The sequence below is a fragment of the Panthera uncia genome (genome assembly GCF_023721935.1).
Source record: "Panthera uncia isolate 11264 chromosome E2 unlocalized genomic scaffold, Puncia_PCG_1.0 HiC_scaffold_19, whole genome shotgun sequence".
NCBI lineage: Eukaryota > Metazoa > Chordata > Mammalia > Carnivora > Felidae > Panthera > Panthera uncia.
Genome location: NW_026057588.1, coordinates 1,155,666 through 1,172,054, shown reverse-complemented (window position 1 = coordinate 1,172,054; position 16,389 = coordinate 1,155,666). Strand labels below are relative to the sequence as shown.

General features: G+C 39.8%; 1 protein-coding gene across 1 annotated transcript in view; it reads left to right on the top strand.

Annotated features, from left to right (window-relative positions):
- The window catches only part of LOC125915626 (zinc finger protein 677-like), a 48,401-nt gene extending 39,874 nt beyond the window's left edge, over positions 1-8,527 (top strand). Inside the window, 5 exon segments of the mRNA XM_049621558.1 lie at positions 375-528; positions 5,257-6,892; positions 6,894-6,936; positions 6,938-7,010; positions 7,013-8,527. Coding sequence (XP_049477515.1) covers positions 375-528; positions 5,257-6,892; positions 6,894-6,936; positions 6,938-7,010; positions 7,013-7,422 — 2,316 coding nt within the window. The 3' untranslated portion in view covers positions 7,423-8,527.
- The last annotated feature ends 7,862 nt before the right edge of the window (positions 8,528-16,389 follow it).

Genomic DNA, 16,389 nt, shown 5'->3' with positions numbered 1-16,389 from the left:
TAACGTTTATTTATTTTTGAGACAGAGAGAGACAGAGCATGAACAGGGGAGGGTCAGAGAGAGAGGGAGACACAGAATCTGAAACAGGCTCCAGGCTCTGAGCTGTCAGCACAGAGCCCGACGCGGGGCTCGAACCCATGGACCGTGAGATCATGACCTGAGCCGAAGTCGGCCGCTTAACCGACTGAGCCACCCAGGCGCCTCTGAATGGTACTTTAAAATGGCTAATTTTATGTTAACTGTATCTCTTCAAAATTATCTTACACAAATCAAAGAATACTCACTCTAGCCAAGTCCATCTTTACACATCCCTAATTTTGTGTCAAATAAGAACACTTTCCCTGTCCACTTGGTGAAATGTGTTTTCCTTTCAGGGACGGTTGACATTCAGGGACATAGCCATAGAGTTCTCTCAGGAGGAGTGGGAGTGCCTGGACCCCGCTCAGAGGTCCTTGTACAGGGACGTGATGTTGGAGAACTACAGGAACCTGGTCTCCCTGGGTGAGGATAACTTCCCTCCAGAAGCCGGTAATTACTTTTTGTGTTTGCATTTCCTTTTGAGAGTCCCTGACTTGATCATAGGAGTTTCAAATCCCTGTTCTTTAGGGAGTGATTGCAGCCGTTTTGATGGAGAATGGAAAGGCATCATAATGTGGCAAATGGACTCTTAACTTCCCTTTCCTTCAGAAGTTCTGCACTCCTGCTTGTTTAGGTGGTTGCAGAACATTAGTCAGAAAACCTTATGGGAGGGAAATGGTGATGACGAGCACTGGGTATTATATGTTATATGAATCACTAAATTCTACTGAAACCCACACTATACTGTTTATTAACTAACTAGAATTTAAATAACCATCTAGAAGTCTGGGGAATAGGATGTAAAAACCCTTAAAGTCTTAATAAGTCCAATTTCACTGACATCATTAAAGATAAGGCTCAGAGACAATAAAGTTACTTAAAGTTGGGGAAAGAAAAGGAAACCTTATGGTGAATTTTTTAAAATATCTGATTCTGTGGTTTTACCCTTGTGCTTTTGGTTCAGTACTTCTTGGAAAGAACCAGATCTCTGCATACCTAAAATAATCCTTAAGCATTCAGGCACTCAGTTGACTACTTTTTGAAATATGTTTCTACACCCACATATACTAAATGTCCTTTCTTTGTTGAACAACAAGCTGGGAATGTATTCTGGAAGAGCAAAGCAGATCTGTTTTTCTTTATAAATGGAAATCCCTTCTTGAGCTGAATATCATCTCCATTTTCGAAGCAGGGAAAGAGCCCTGGACTGTGGAATGTGACCTGAATATTTGGGGAAATCCAGACAGGTGGGAATGTATTGGAGATGTGAGCACAAGTCAGAGCTTAGATGGGCACAGAGTAAACGGTTCCAGTAAATACTGTTTGGGAAGGGTCTGTGGGAAAATACAAGTTCATTCCTTATGAGCTTTCAAAGAAAAGCCTCCCTCACCCCCCACCCCCACACTTCTCCTTCTGTTATTCAGATGTGTAAATCAAATGTGTACACATATAAACTCCCACTGTTAGGACCTACAACGCTGTTACCTGGCCCCTCTGACCATACTGGTGCCATGGTTTGAGAGGGACTGGGATGGCTGTCCCTAAGGAATCTTTTCCCTGATCTCTCTTGGTTCTGATTCCATACAGGTCAGAGCTGAGGCCTCTGTAGTGCAGACCCCAGGACCTGTTCACTTTCCATTTCTATTTTGTGTCCTAGAGAGAACTTCTCAGGAGACAAACAAAATGTAGTATCGGTCTAATAAAAGTAGAGCTAAAGTTTATCTCTTTCTTTCCTGGGCCATCTTGGCTTCTTAGGGTCGGGCCATTGTGCATTAATTAGGAAGAAGTCATGATGTAGATAATTCCAAAAAGTGAAAATCCAAAATTAGATGTAGTTAAAATACAGCACAGCTTACTGACATCTCTAGTTAGCTTTTCTGTCGGAAAAACATGTATCATTCCACAGATGTTTATTGCATTCCTGATATACAGAAAGCACCATATTAATAAATTTGGGTGGTGTTTTGTTTAGGTTGTTTTAAGAACTAAAGAGGCAGCAGCAAGTTTTGATGTTAAGTAATCTCTGCACCCATTGTGGGGTTTGAACTCACCACCACAAGGTCAAGGGTTGCATGCTCTACCAAATGAGCCAGCTAGCCATCCCTCTTTTTTTTTTCCTTAACCTTTTGATCCCTTCACCCATTTCTGCCACTGTCCCCTCAACTTCCTGCCTGTAGTAACCACCAATCTGTTCTCTGTATCTACTAAGAGAGGTTGTTTTGTTAAGATTCCACATATAAGAGAAATCATACTGTATTGGTCTTTGACTCATACCTCTTAGCATAATGTCCTCAAGGTCCATCCATGTTGTCACAAATGGCAAGATTCTTTCTTTTTTATGGCTGGATAATATTGTGTTATATATACACAACTTTATCCATTCACCCATCAATGGACACTTAGATCGTATCTGTATCTCAACTACTATAAATAGTGCTGCAGTGAACATCAGAACGCTTCTTTTTGAGTTAGTATTTTTGTTTTCTTCAGATAAATACTCAGAAGTAGAATTGGTGGATCACACAGTTCTCTTGGCTATACCATTTCATCTCCCACCAACACTGCACAAATTCCCCACCCTGTCACCAATGCTTGTTATTCTTGTCTTTTTAATAACTGCCATTCTAATAGGTGTGAAATGATACCTCATTGTAGTTTTGATTTGCATTTCCCTGGTGATGAATGACGTTGAACATCTTTTCATGGTCCTATTGGCCACCTCTAGGTCTTTGTAAAATGTCTATTCAGCTCTTCTGCCCATTTCTTAAATTGGATCATTTGAGCATTTTTGGGCTGTGTTGGATTATTAGTCCCTTATCAGATACATCATTTGCTAATTTTACATTTTGTTGAAAAAGTGTTTCCTTTGCTCTGCAGACACTTTTTAGTTTGATGTAGTCCCACTTATTTTTGCTCTTGTTTTTTCTTTTGGCGTCAAGAGTCAAAAAAACAAAAAAATTGCCCAGACCTGTGTCAAGGAGCTTCTTACCCTCTATTTTTTATTCTAGGAGTTTTATGGTTTCAGGTCTTAGATTTAGTCTTTAATCCATTCTGAGTTAATTTTTGTGTATGGTGTCAGTCAGTGGTCCAGTTTCACGCTTTTGCCTCTGGCTGTCCCGTTTTCCCAAACCATCAATTGAAGAGATTGTACTTTCCCCCATTGTACAGTCATGTCTTCTTTGTTGTAAATTAATTGACCATGTGTGTGAGTTTATTTCTAGGCTCCTGTTCTGTTGATCTGTGTATCTATTTTTATGCTAATACCATACTGTTTTAATTACCACAGCTTTGTAATCAGGGAGTTTGAAATTGGGAATGTGATTCCTGTAGTTTCGTTCTTCTCTCTCAAGATGATTTAGCATTTGGGTTCTTTTGTGGTTCCATACAAATACAGGATTTTTCTATTTTGTGTGTAGGTTTTTAAGTGGATGTAAATTTTCAACTTATTTTTGTAAATACCAAAGAGTATGACTGCTAGACAACATTTAGTAGTATGTTTAATTCTGTAAGAAACTTGCAGTCTTCCAAAGTGGCATACCATTTTGCATTCCCACCAGCAGTGAATGAGAGTTCTTACTGCTATATATCCCCACTAGTATTCAGTGTTAGTGTTCTGGATTTTGGCCATTCCCATACATGTGGAGTGACAGTTATTATAACAAACATTGTCTTCAACTAAATCTATGGCATTCTTTAAGCCGAGATTTTATGATATCTTGAGAACATACTTTTTTTGTGGTTTTTTAAAGTTACTGCCTTAGTCACAGAAATATCATGAAATTGATTTGCCATAGCTTTTTGCATAATAATACATTATTTGGGGGCACCTGGATGGATCAATCAGTTTAGCATCTGACTCTGGATTTGGGCTCAGGTCATGATCTCACAGTTCAAGAGTTTGAGCTCTGCACTGGGCTCTGTGCTGACAGTGTGGAGCCTGTTTGGGATTCTCTCTCTCTGCCCCTCCCCCACTCTCCCTCTTACTCTAAGTAAATAAACTTTAAAAAATAATTCTTGTATGTGTCTCCTGGAACATGTATATATTAAATAGTTCTGTTGAGTACCTAGAAATGGAATTCATGGGCTATTCAGTTTGATACTTTTCAGAACAAATGCTGAAACAGATGTCAGTCTACACTCTTCCTGTAACACCATACTGTCTCCTTTTTGATATTTTCCACTTTCACATCATACCAATACTATACATTCTTACAGGATGAGTCCGTATTATGCCTGTTGCTAAATCAGTTCCTTTCACCAAGGTCAGGCGTTTAACTTACAACACAACCATGTTCCCATAAATGTGCAAGCACAAGCACGGTCGCCACATGGCCTGAAACTCCTTGGGCTTCACTCTTGCTTTTCTGAATCCAAGTCCTGGCCTTTCCTCAGATTTTTGATTGAGCTAAGAAACTATACTGGTATCTACAGGTATATTAATTTTGAGCACCAAAGCACCTAAGTTTCCACATGTCCTGCCCCTCCCCACACTGTAGAAAAACCCCTGTTCATACAGAGTACAAATTGCTGATGACTGCAACTTGATCTGGTGTTTAATAATGATGTGTGTTTAATAATGTATGAGGATATGATGAAAAGAACACGACACTATTATAAGAAACCTGTGTATTACAATCTAAAAATCGATAGATCTAGCAGGTTAAGTTAGTAATCACAGTTACACAAAATAACAGTCTCTGGAGTTCTAAAGAATTCTTCCTTGAAAACTAAAGACAGAATTTACATTCCATAAGGAACACACAGTAGGAGAAATCAAAGATATGTTGAGAATCACTGAATTATGAAATAACAGCTTGAGATAAATACATTTTTATAAAGATTAGGAATTAAGGAAGATAAACATCTCTATGATTTCATGCACAGTTATATAATAGCCAGTGTATAGATGAGCTCTGTAATCATGAAGTATCATTTCATTATCCAGTTATATGGCCAAAAAATATGGATAGTGTATAATGTGTGTTTGGAAAAATTACCTTAAAATCAGAGAAATTATTAATATGGAAAAACTTATAAAAAGCAAACTTAAAAACATTGATTATTACAATAGTGTTTGAAGACCATCCTTGAAAAACTTACTGTGTTCAGTATAAAGTATTTGGTTGTGTAATTATGTAATTCAGTATAAAATATTTACCTTCCAACTCTCTTTAATAGGAATCCCTTCCGATGGATTTGCAATCAAGGAATTATCACCAACAGAGGATATTAATAAAGGAGAATTTTACCACTTAGTGATATTGGAGAGAAATGGAAATCATGGAATCAAGGATTTTGATCTCCAGGAAGTCTGGGAAGATATGCATGAGTTTGAAAGTCAGTGGGGATATGATACAAGAAATTATAAAGTGCCTTTGACCCATAACAAAACTCTCATTTGTAGAAAAGACCAGCAACTTAATCAGTCCTCAGTTACTCTTCCTGAAAAGCAGAGTGTTTCTGTAAGAAATAATACATACCAGTATCTCATGGGTGGTGAGCCATTTATAAGGACTTTGTTAAAACTAGACAATAACAGAATTGGTGCTGGAAACCAGTACGTAAACTGCTTGGAAAATAGAATTGGATTAAGTTTGCAGGCACATCGGGCTGAACTGCAGAGATTTCACAGTGAGGAGAAAATGTATGAATGTAATCCAACTGAGAAGTCTGTCAGCAATGGTTCCTCAGTCTCACCACTTCAAGGAATTCCTCCCAGTACCAAAAACTTTTGGAATAAATCTAGGAAGATTTCAAAATACCCTTTATTACCTGCACAATACAGGAGAGGTTATGCTAGAGGAAAATCTTATAAATGTAATGACTGTGGGAAGGCTTTTAGCAAAAGCTCAAATCTCATGAGTCATGAGAGAATTCATTGTGGACAGAGACCTTACAAATGTAATGACTGTGGCAAAGCCTTTACAGACCGTTCAAATCTTACTCGACATAAGAAAATCCACACTGGAGAGAAACCTTACAAATGTAACGAGTGTGGCAAAGCGTTTACCCAATGTGCAAACCTTACTAGGCATCAGAAAATACACACTGGAGAGAAACCACACAAATGTAACGTGTGTGACAAGGCTTTTAACCAAAGTTCAAGCCTTATGGCACATCGGAGAATTCATACGGGAGAAAAACCTTATAAGTGTAGTAAGTGTGATAAGGCTTTTATCAAACGTTCAGACCTTTGGGGTCATGAGAGAACTCATACTGGAGAGAAACCTTACAAATGTAACGAGTGTGGCAAAGCCTTTGCTGAGCGTTCAAATCTTACTCAACATAGAAAAATCCATACTGGAGAGAAACCTTACACATGTAATGAGTGTGGCAAAGCATTTACCCAATTTGCATCCATTACTAGGCATCAGAAAATACACACTGGAGAGAAACCACACAAATGTAATGTGTGTGACAAGGATTTTATCCAAAGTTCAAACCTTATGGCACATCAGAGAATTCATACAGGAGAGAAACCTTATAAATGTAGTAAGTGTGATAAGGCTTTTATCAAACGTTCAGACCTTTGGGGTCATGAGAGAACTCATACTGGAGAGAAACCTTACAAATGTAATGAGTGTGGCAAAGCATTTACCCATTTTGCAACCCTTAATACACACCGGAAAATACACACTGGAGAGAAACCACACAAATGTAATGTGTGTGACAAGGATTTTATCCGAAGTTCAAGCCTTACGAGACATCGAAGAATTCATACGAGAGAAAAACCTTATAAATGTAATAAATGTGATAAGGCTTATATCAAACATTCAGACCTTTGGTGTCATGAAAGAATGCATATTGGAGAGAAACAAATGTCATGAGTGTAGCAAAGCCTCTAGTGGAATGATCACATCTTACTCAGCATAAGAAAATCCATACTGGAGAGAAACCTTATAAATGTAATGAGTGTGGCAAAGCTTTTGCCCAATTGCAAAACTTATGAGGCATCAGAAAACACATCATGAAAAGAAACACAGTAAACCTAATATGTGTGGTGGTGCATTTATTCAAAGCTTCAGCTTTGGGGTCATCAAAGAACTCCCGGTAGAAAGAAAACTTGCAAATAAAGTGAGCAAGTGTTCAAGCTGTACTCAGCATCACAGATTCCATCAAGGAGAGTTAACATATGAAACTAATGTACGTGGCAAAACTTGTAACCATGGCTCACACCTCACCTGGTATCAGAATGTAAATCTCCGAACCATACAAATGGAATGTATGGCAAGGCTTATACAAGGTTATACCTTGGGGAACATAATTTTTTCTAGAGAGAAACCTTACAAATGTAATGAGTGTGATCAGCTTTATAAAAGTGTACAACTTTGGGATGGAGGGTAAAAATAAGTGAATGGGATTAAGAGGTACAGACTTCCAAGAATAATAATAAAAAAAAATGTACAACTTTTGGTCCTGAAAGAATTTACAACAAAGAATTCATACTGGACAGAAACATTACAAACGTAATGAAAGTGATAATTTACTCAGCCAATTCTCTCAGTGGACTACCATAAGAAAATTCATACTAGGGGGAACTAGGTTTATTTTGAGCATTAATCAACCTTAGGTGTTAAATTCCACAGAAAATTAAAATTATTTAAATTCATGAGATGAAGTGTGTCAATCCAACAAGTATATCTGGAAAGACCTAATCATCTTCTGTTTAAATCTCTTTGAAAGATTTTATTTTCTTCTGTACATGCATCATGGGACTCAAACTCACAACCACACAATCAAGAGTCACATTCTTTTCCGACTGAGCCAGCTAGGCACCCCTATAATTTTTTTTTACCACATTTGCTATTCTTGGGGCACCTGGGTGGTTTTGTCAGTTAAGTGTCTGACTTCAGCTCAGGTCATGATCTCACAGTTCATGGGTTTGAGCCCCACGTCAGGCTATGTGTTGACAGCTCAGAGCCTGGAACCTGCTTTGGATTCTGGTTCTCCCTCTGTGCCCCTCCCCCACTCACGCTCTCTTTCTCTCTCTCAATTTGATATTCCTTGAGGCTACAGTATTATTGAGGACTTAAAGCCTCAAGTTTGGAGTCCATGGATGTTATATTTTCATTACATGTGTTTCACTTGTCAACCACAGTGGTCTCAGAAATGGTAAGGTGAAAGGAACCTAATTGATTAGGTAGGTGGTGCTTACTCATACTCTATAACCTGGAAAAACTAGGATGCTAATTTTAAGATACAGTATAAATCTGAGAGCATGGGGAGTGGCAGGGAATAGATATAAATCTATTATCTAAATTGCCATGTTTTCTGTGGTCATAGGCACTTCTCTGGATTCAGTGGTATCATTAAGAGCCTTTGTTCATTTTATTACAGGCAAGGATTACTCTATCAGATAGATGGTCATGAAACAGTAGGTCGGGACACTGAATGAGATTTTCAAGTGAGAGTGATGAGTTACTAAAGATGGTGTATGTGGTAGAGAAAATGGAAGAGGAATGATGGTCTTTCCCTCTTGGGAAAGGTAACTGCTGTTGTATATCATCGATGAGTAAAAAATTAGTCTTATTTTTGGAAACTGAAAAGTCTAGAGGACCTTTTAATCAAAAGAACCAAAGTAGGGGAGAGAGGGGCCAACATGGAGGAGAAGTAGGGGGATCCATACTTCCTGCATCTCGCAAAGAAGGGCAGAAGTCAAAGGACTTTGAACACCAGAGCCTGGGAGGAGAAGAGACTGAAGTTACTAGGAAGAAAATGGGAAAACTGGAAAAAAGATAAGTGAATGACTGTGAACTGGGGGAGATAAAAAAAGGCCACGTGGGCATGGAGGGGAAGGACCCCCTTCTGCGGAGAGACAAAGGGAAGAGAAAGAGCGGCTAAGGAAGTGTAGGTCCATATCTGGACAGGAGAAAGACCTTGGACTGAGATTAATTGGGATCCGATCTCTAACTGTGGGGCTTTCTACTGACTAGGGCCGGCTCCCTACTCGTGCACCTGAGGAGGAGGGGAGCCAGGCCTGGGTGCGGTGGTAGGTCATGGGCTCAGTCCCCAGTTGGAGAAAGTGGTTCCCTCCCTGGAGGGCTGCGCGACAGTACAAAGCCTGCCTGCGTCTGCCACCCCTGGGGCTCAGGGGCTGGGCCAAGGGTACAGTCTGCAGTACGAAAAGGCAGCCATCTCCCTGGAGTGCTGTGAGGAAAGACAAAGTCTGCCGGTGTCTGCCACAGCGGGGGTGGCGAGGGCAGCGGTTCAGTCCGCAGTGGGAGAAGGTGGTCCTCCCGGAAGTGCAGCGTCACAGACCAAGCCAGACGGAACCACATACCCGGCGCACTGAGAGGCGCTTCCCCAGTGCCAGAGCGCACACAGCAGGACTTTGAATCCTAGCCAAGCGCGGGGTCAGGGGAGTTGGCGGAGTGAGAAGGACCACCCCATCTGCGCCCGGGGCACAGTGAGGACGACTCAAACAGAGTCCACTGGGTCTGGCTCCCTGAGGAAGAGACTGGGGGATCACCATTCCTCCCCACTGCCGCCACCACCGCCACCACCACCACCACCACCAAGAGGGGCCTCAGGGATCACTCCCCCGCCCCTAGGGGAGGTGGGTCCAGACTACACCAAACCACGCCCCTTCTCACTGGGTAACTGCGTATCCACCAGGGCGGCACAGGCCCTGTGGACAGCTCCTCCTGACAAACGCTGTAGCATTGCCTGTATTCACTCTAGGTCAATTCCGGATATATAGAAATATTCTCCCCTCCCCGCCCCCACCACTTCTCCTCCTTATCTCCTCCCTCCCCTAGGCTGGTTACTCTGGTTATTGGTTTGTCTAAACAGACATATTTAGTCCATTGTCTTGATACATGTTCTACACCTCCTTCTTTACACTCCTTTCTCCTTCTCTGGAATAATCAAGCCAAATAGTTTCTCTGAGTAACTTTATCTTCGTTTCGTCTGCCACCCCTCCTTTATTTTCCTTTCTCTCATGATGAAGCCTTTTAGTGTCTCTGCCTAGTCAATGTTTATTTTTTCTCCCCCTTCCCCCCGTCATTTCTCTCTTTGTATGTGCTCTTCCATCGGCACCGCCTCCACTGTCTTCTTTACTTGTAGTCGGTGTTTTGGGGTTTTTTGTTTTTAGTCTTTAGTTTTTTGTTTGCGCTTTTTGTTTGTGTGTTTCTGTGTTTTTGTCTCCTGTTTGTCTATCTGTTTTCCTTTACAGGGCTACTCCCAGGAACAAATCAAAGCACACCTGCTGGAGGGTCCAAAATATCTCTATGAGTAGGGCAATAAAATAACCAAAGTCACAACAGACAGCAAGTAACAACCTCTGAAAAAATACCGCCTGAAGGGCCAGGCCCTGGGCACTGTAGGACCCTACTTTAATACAGCAGTGCTCATAAGCGCAGAGCACACACCAAGCTTTTAAGATGTGTAAGGGGCAGAAAACTAGCCAAAATGACAAAACGGGAGAATTCTAAAAAGATATTCCAGGAAGTAGTGCCAGCTAATGATCAAAAATGATTTAAGAAATATAACTGAACAAGAATTTAGAATAATAGTGATAAAATTAACTGCTGGGCTTGAAAAAAATAATAGAGGACAGCAGAGAATCTATTGCTACAGAGATCAAGGGACTAAAAAATAGTCATGATGAATAAAAAAATGCTATAAATGAGGTGCAAAATAAAATGGAGGTGGTCACAGTGCAGATTGAAGGGAAGGGGGGAGAATAGGTGAATTAGAAGATAAAATTATGGAAAAAGAGGAAGCTGAGAAAAGGAGAGAGAAAAAATCCAGGACTATGAGGGGACAATTAGAGAACTAAGTGATGCAATCAAACAGAACAATAACTGTATCATAGGAATTCCAGAAGAAGAAGAGAAAGGGGCTGAAGGTGTACTTGAACAAATCATAGCTGAGAACTTCCCCGATTTGGGGAAGGAAACAGGCATTGAAATCCAAGAGGCACAGAGAACTCCCTTCAGATGTAACTTGAATCGATCTTCTGCACGACATATCATAGTGAAACTGGCAAAATACAAGGAAAAACAGAATTCTGAAAGCAGCTAGGGATAAACGGGCCTTAACATACAAAGGCAGACACATAAGGGTAGTAGCAGACCTATCTACTGAAACTTGGCAGGCCAGAAAGGAATGGCAGGAAATCTTCAATGTGATGAACAGGAAACATGTGCAGCCAAGAATCCTTTACTCAGTAAGTATGTCATTTAGAATAGAAAGAGAGATAAAGGTTTTCTCAAACAAACAAAAACTGAAGGAATTCATCACCAATAAACCAGCCCTACAAGAGATCCTAAGGGGGATTCTGTGAGTGAAATGTTGCAAGGACCACAAAGTACCAGAGACAGCGCTACAAGCATGAAACCTACAGACATCACAATGACTAAGCCCGTATCTTTCAATAATAACATTGAATGAATGTAAATGGACTAAATGCTCCAATCAAAAGACGTAGGGTATCAGAATGGATAAAAAAACAAGACCCATCTATTTGCTGTCTACAAGAGACTCATTTTAGATCTGAGGACACCTACAGAATGAAAGGGAGGAGATGGAGAACTATCTATCATGCTACTGGAAGTCAAAAGAAAGCTGGAGTAGCCATACTTATATCAGACAAACTAGACTTTAAATTAAAAGCTGTAACAAGAGATGGAGAAGGGCATTATATAACTACAGGGTCTATCCATCAGGATGAGCTAACACTTATAAATGTCTATGCACCGAATTCAGGAGCCCCCAAATATACAAAACAATTAATCACAAACATAAGCAACCTTATTGATAAGAATGTGGTAACTGCAGGAGACTTTAACACTCCACTTACAGTAATGGATAGATCACCTAGACACAGAATCAATAAAGAAACAAGTGCCCTGAATGATATATTGGACCAGATGGACTTGACAGATATATTTAGAACTCTGCATCCCAAAGCAACAGAATATACTTTCTTCCTGAGTGCACATGGAACATTCTCCAAGATAGATCACATACTGGGTCACAAAACAGCCCTTCATAAGTATACAAGAATTGAGATCATACCATGCATACTTTCAGACCACATTGCTATGAAACTTTAAATCAACCACAGGAAAAAGTCTGGAAAACCTCCAAAAACATGGAGATTAAAGAACACCCTACTAAAGAATGAATGGGTCAACCAGGCAATTAGAGAAGAAATTTGAAAACATATGGAAACAAATGAAAATGAAAATACAACAATCCAAACGCTTTGGGATGCAGCAAAGGCAGTCCTGAGGGGAAAATACATTGCAATCCAGGCCTATCTCAAGAAACAAGAAAAATCCCAAATACAAAACCTAATGGCACACCTAAAGGAAATAGAAGCAGAACAGCAAAGACACCCCAAACCCAGCAGAAGAAGAGAAATAATAAAGATCAGAGCAGAAATAAACAATATAGAATCTAAAAAAAACAGTAGAGCAGATCAATGAAACCAAGAGTTGGTGCTTTGAAAAAATAAACAAAATTGATAAACCTCTAGCCAGGCTTCTCAAAAAGAAAAGAGAGAGGACCCAAATAGATAAAATCATGAATGAAAATGGAAGTATTACAACCAATCCCTCAGAAATACAAGCAATTATCAGGGAATACTATGAAAAATTATATGCCAACAAACTGGACAACCTGGAAGAAATGGACAGATTCCTAAGCAGCCACACACTTCAAAAACTCAAACAGGAAGAAATACAAAATTTGAACAGAGCCATAACCAGTTAAGAAATTGAATCAGTTATCAAAAATCTCCCAACAAATAAGAGTCCAGGACCAGATGGCTTCCCTGGGGCATTCTCCCAGAAATTTAAAGCAGAGATAATACCTATCCTTCTCAAGCTGTTCCAAAAAATATAAAGTGAAGGAAACCTTCCAGACTCACTCTATGAAGCCAGTATTACTTTGATTCCCAAACCAGACAGAGACCTAGCAAAAAAAGAGAACTACAGGCCAATATCCCTGATGAATATGGATGCAAAAATTCTCAATAAGATACTAGCAAATCAAATTCAACAGCATATAAAAAGAATTATTCACCATGACCAAGTGGGATTCATTCCTATGCTGCAGGGCTGGTTCAATATTCGCACCTCAGTCCATGTGATACATCACATTAATAAAAGATAAGAACCATATGATCCTGTCAATCAATGCAGAAAAAGCATTTGACAAAATTCAGCATCATTTCTTAATAAAAACCCTCGAGAAAGTCGGGATAGAAGGAACATACTTAAACATCATAAAAGCCATTTATGAAAAGCCCACAGCTAATATCATCTTCAACAGGGAAAAACTGAGAGCGTTCCCCTTGAGATCAGGAACATGATAGGGATGTCAACTCTCACCACTATTGTTTAACATACTGTTGGAAGTTCTAGCATCAGCAATCAGACAACATAATGAAATAAAAGGCAGAAATGAAATCAAATGAAATCAAAATTAGCAGAGATGAAGTCAAGCTTACGCTTTTTGAAGATGACATACTACACGTGGAAAACCCGATAGACTCCACCAAAAGTCTGCTAGAACTGATACATGAATTCAGCAGTCTCAGGATACAAAATTAATGTACAGAAATCACTTGCATTTTTATACACTAATAATGAAGCAACTGAAAGACAAATAAAGAAATGTATCTCATTCACAACTGCACCAAGAATCATAAATACCTAGGAATAAACCTAATCAAAGATGGAAAATATCTGTACGCTGAAAACTATAGAAAGCTGATGAAGGAAATTGAAGAAGGTATAAAGAAATGGAAAAACATTCTGTGCTCATGGATTGGAAGAATAAATATTGTTAAAATGTCAATACTACCCAAAGCAATCTACACATTCAACACAATCCCAATCAAAATTGCACCAGGATTCTTCTTGAAGCTAGAACAAGCTATCCTAAAATTTGAATGGAACCACAAAAGACCCCAAATAGCCAAAGTAATATTGAAGAAGAAGACCAAAGCGGAAGGCATCACAATCCCAGACTTTAGCTTCTACTACAAAGCTATAATCATCAAGACAGCATGGTATTGACACAAAAACAGACACATAGACCAATGGGATAGAATAGAAACCCCAGAATTAGGCCCACAAATGTATGGCCAACTAATCTTTGACAAAGCAGGAAACAATATCCAATGGAAAAAAGACAGTCTCTTTAACAAATGGTGCTGGGAGAACTGGACACCAACATGCAGAATGAAACTAGACCACTTTCTTACACCATACACAAAAATAAACTCAGAATGGAAAAAGGACCTGAATGTGAGATAGGAAACCATCAAAACCCTAGAGGAGAAAGCAGGAAAAAAACCTCTCTGACCTCACCCGCAGCAATTTCTTACTTGACACATTTCCAAAGGCAAGGGAATTAAAAGCAAAAATGAAGTACTGGGACCTCATCAAGATAAAAAGCTTCTGCACTGCAAAGGAAACAATCACAAAACTAAAAGGCAACCAATGGAATGGGTAAAGATATTTGCAAATGACATATCGCACAAAGGGCTAGTATCCAAAACCTATAAAGAACTCACCAAACTCCACACCCGAAAAACAAATAATCCAGTGAAGAAATGGGCAGAAGACATGAATAGACACTTCTCTAAAGGAGACATCCAGATGGCCAAGAGGCACATGAAAAGATGCTCAACGTCACTCCTCATCAGGGAAATACAAATCAAAACCACAATGAGATACGACCTCACACCAGTAAGAGTTGCTAAAATGAACAAATCAGGAGACTATGGATGCTGGAGAGGATGTGGAGAAATGGGAACCCTCTTGCACTGTTGGTGGAAATGCAAACTGGTGCAGCCGATCTGGAAAACGGTGTGGAAGTTCCTCAAAAAATTAAAAATATATCTACCTTATGACCCAGCAATAGCACTCCTAGGAATTTACCCAAGGGATACAGGAGTGCTGATGCATAGGTGCACTTGTACCCCAATGTTTATAGCAGCACTTTCAACAATAGCCAAATTATGGAAAGAGCCTAAATTGTCCATCAACTGATGAATGGATAAAGAAGATGTGTTTTACATATACAATGGATCCTACTTGGCAAAGAGAAAGGATGAAATCTGGCCATTTGTAGCAACGTGGACGGAACTGGAGAGTATTATGCTAAGTGAAATAAGTCAGGCAGAGAAAGATAGATAACATACGTTTTCACTAATATATGGAGCCTGAGAAACTTACCAGAAGACCAGGGGGCAGGGGAAGGGGAAAAAAAGTCACAGAGAGGGAAGAAACAAACTATAAGAGACTCTTAAATACTGAGAATAAACTGAGGGTTGATGGGGAGTGGGAGGGAGGGGAGGGTACGTGATGGGCATTGAGGAGGAGGGCACCTGTTGGGATGAGCACTGGGTATTGTATAGAAACCAATTTGGCAGTAAATTACATATTAAAAAACAACAAAACAAAACAAAGAACCAAAGTAGGGGTGCCTGGGTGGCTCAGTATGTTGAGATTCCAACTCAATTTTGGCTCAGGGTCGTGGGGTCAATCTTTGTGTTAGGTCCTCCACAGAGTGTGGAGCCTGTTTAAGATTCTGTCTCTCTCCGCCCCTCTCACCTACTTTTGCTCTCAAAAACAAAAGCAAAACAAAAATAAACCCAACAGTATTATACTTGTGAAGTTTTCAAATTTGGTCACAGAAATTGCATATTTATATCATTTTATTTAGGATACCCTGTTTCTCTTATCTAAGTAAGTGAAATGTAAGCTTTTGTATAACCCTAAATGAATCATGTGCCTTTTTTTTTTAATGTTTATTTTTTGAGAGGGAGAGAGGGAGTGTGAGTGGGGAGGGGCAGAGAGGGAGACACAGAATCTGAAATAGGCTCCAGGCTCTAGCTGTCAGCACAAAGCCCAACGCAAGGCTCAAACCCACGAACCATGAGATCATGATCTGAGCCGAAGTTGGACACTTAAACTACTGAGCCACACAGGCTCCCCCATCTGCCTTTTACTAGCCCAGGTGCATCCTGGCTCACTGGGGCATTTCATGTTCTTGGACTCTCCAGGTTGAATATCATCCATTACAATTTTCTTCCATGTTAGATTCAAACCTACAATTTTGGAAATACATATTCATAACCTGAATGTGTTTGAGAGTTATGCACTCCACAGTATATCCCAGATTATTTTTCTGGCTATAATGAAAATACCATAATAACACAATTTCAAACTCTCACCCTCTACAACCTGCCTCCCCATTCATAAATATACACCATATGATTATATTTTGGCATGCCTTTTGTGCGGCAATGAGACCCATGTGTTGCACCGTTATATTAAATGACAACAGAAA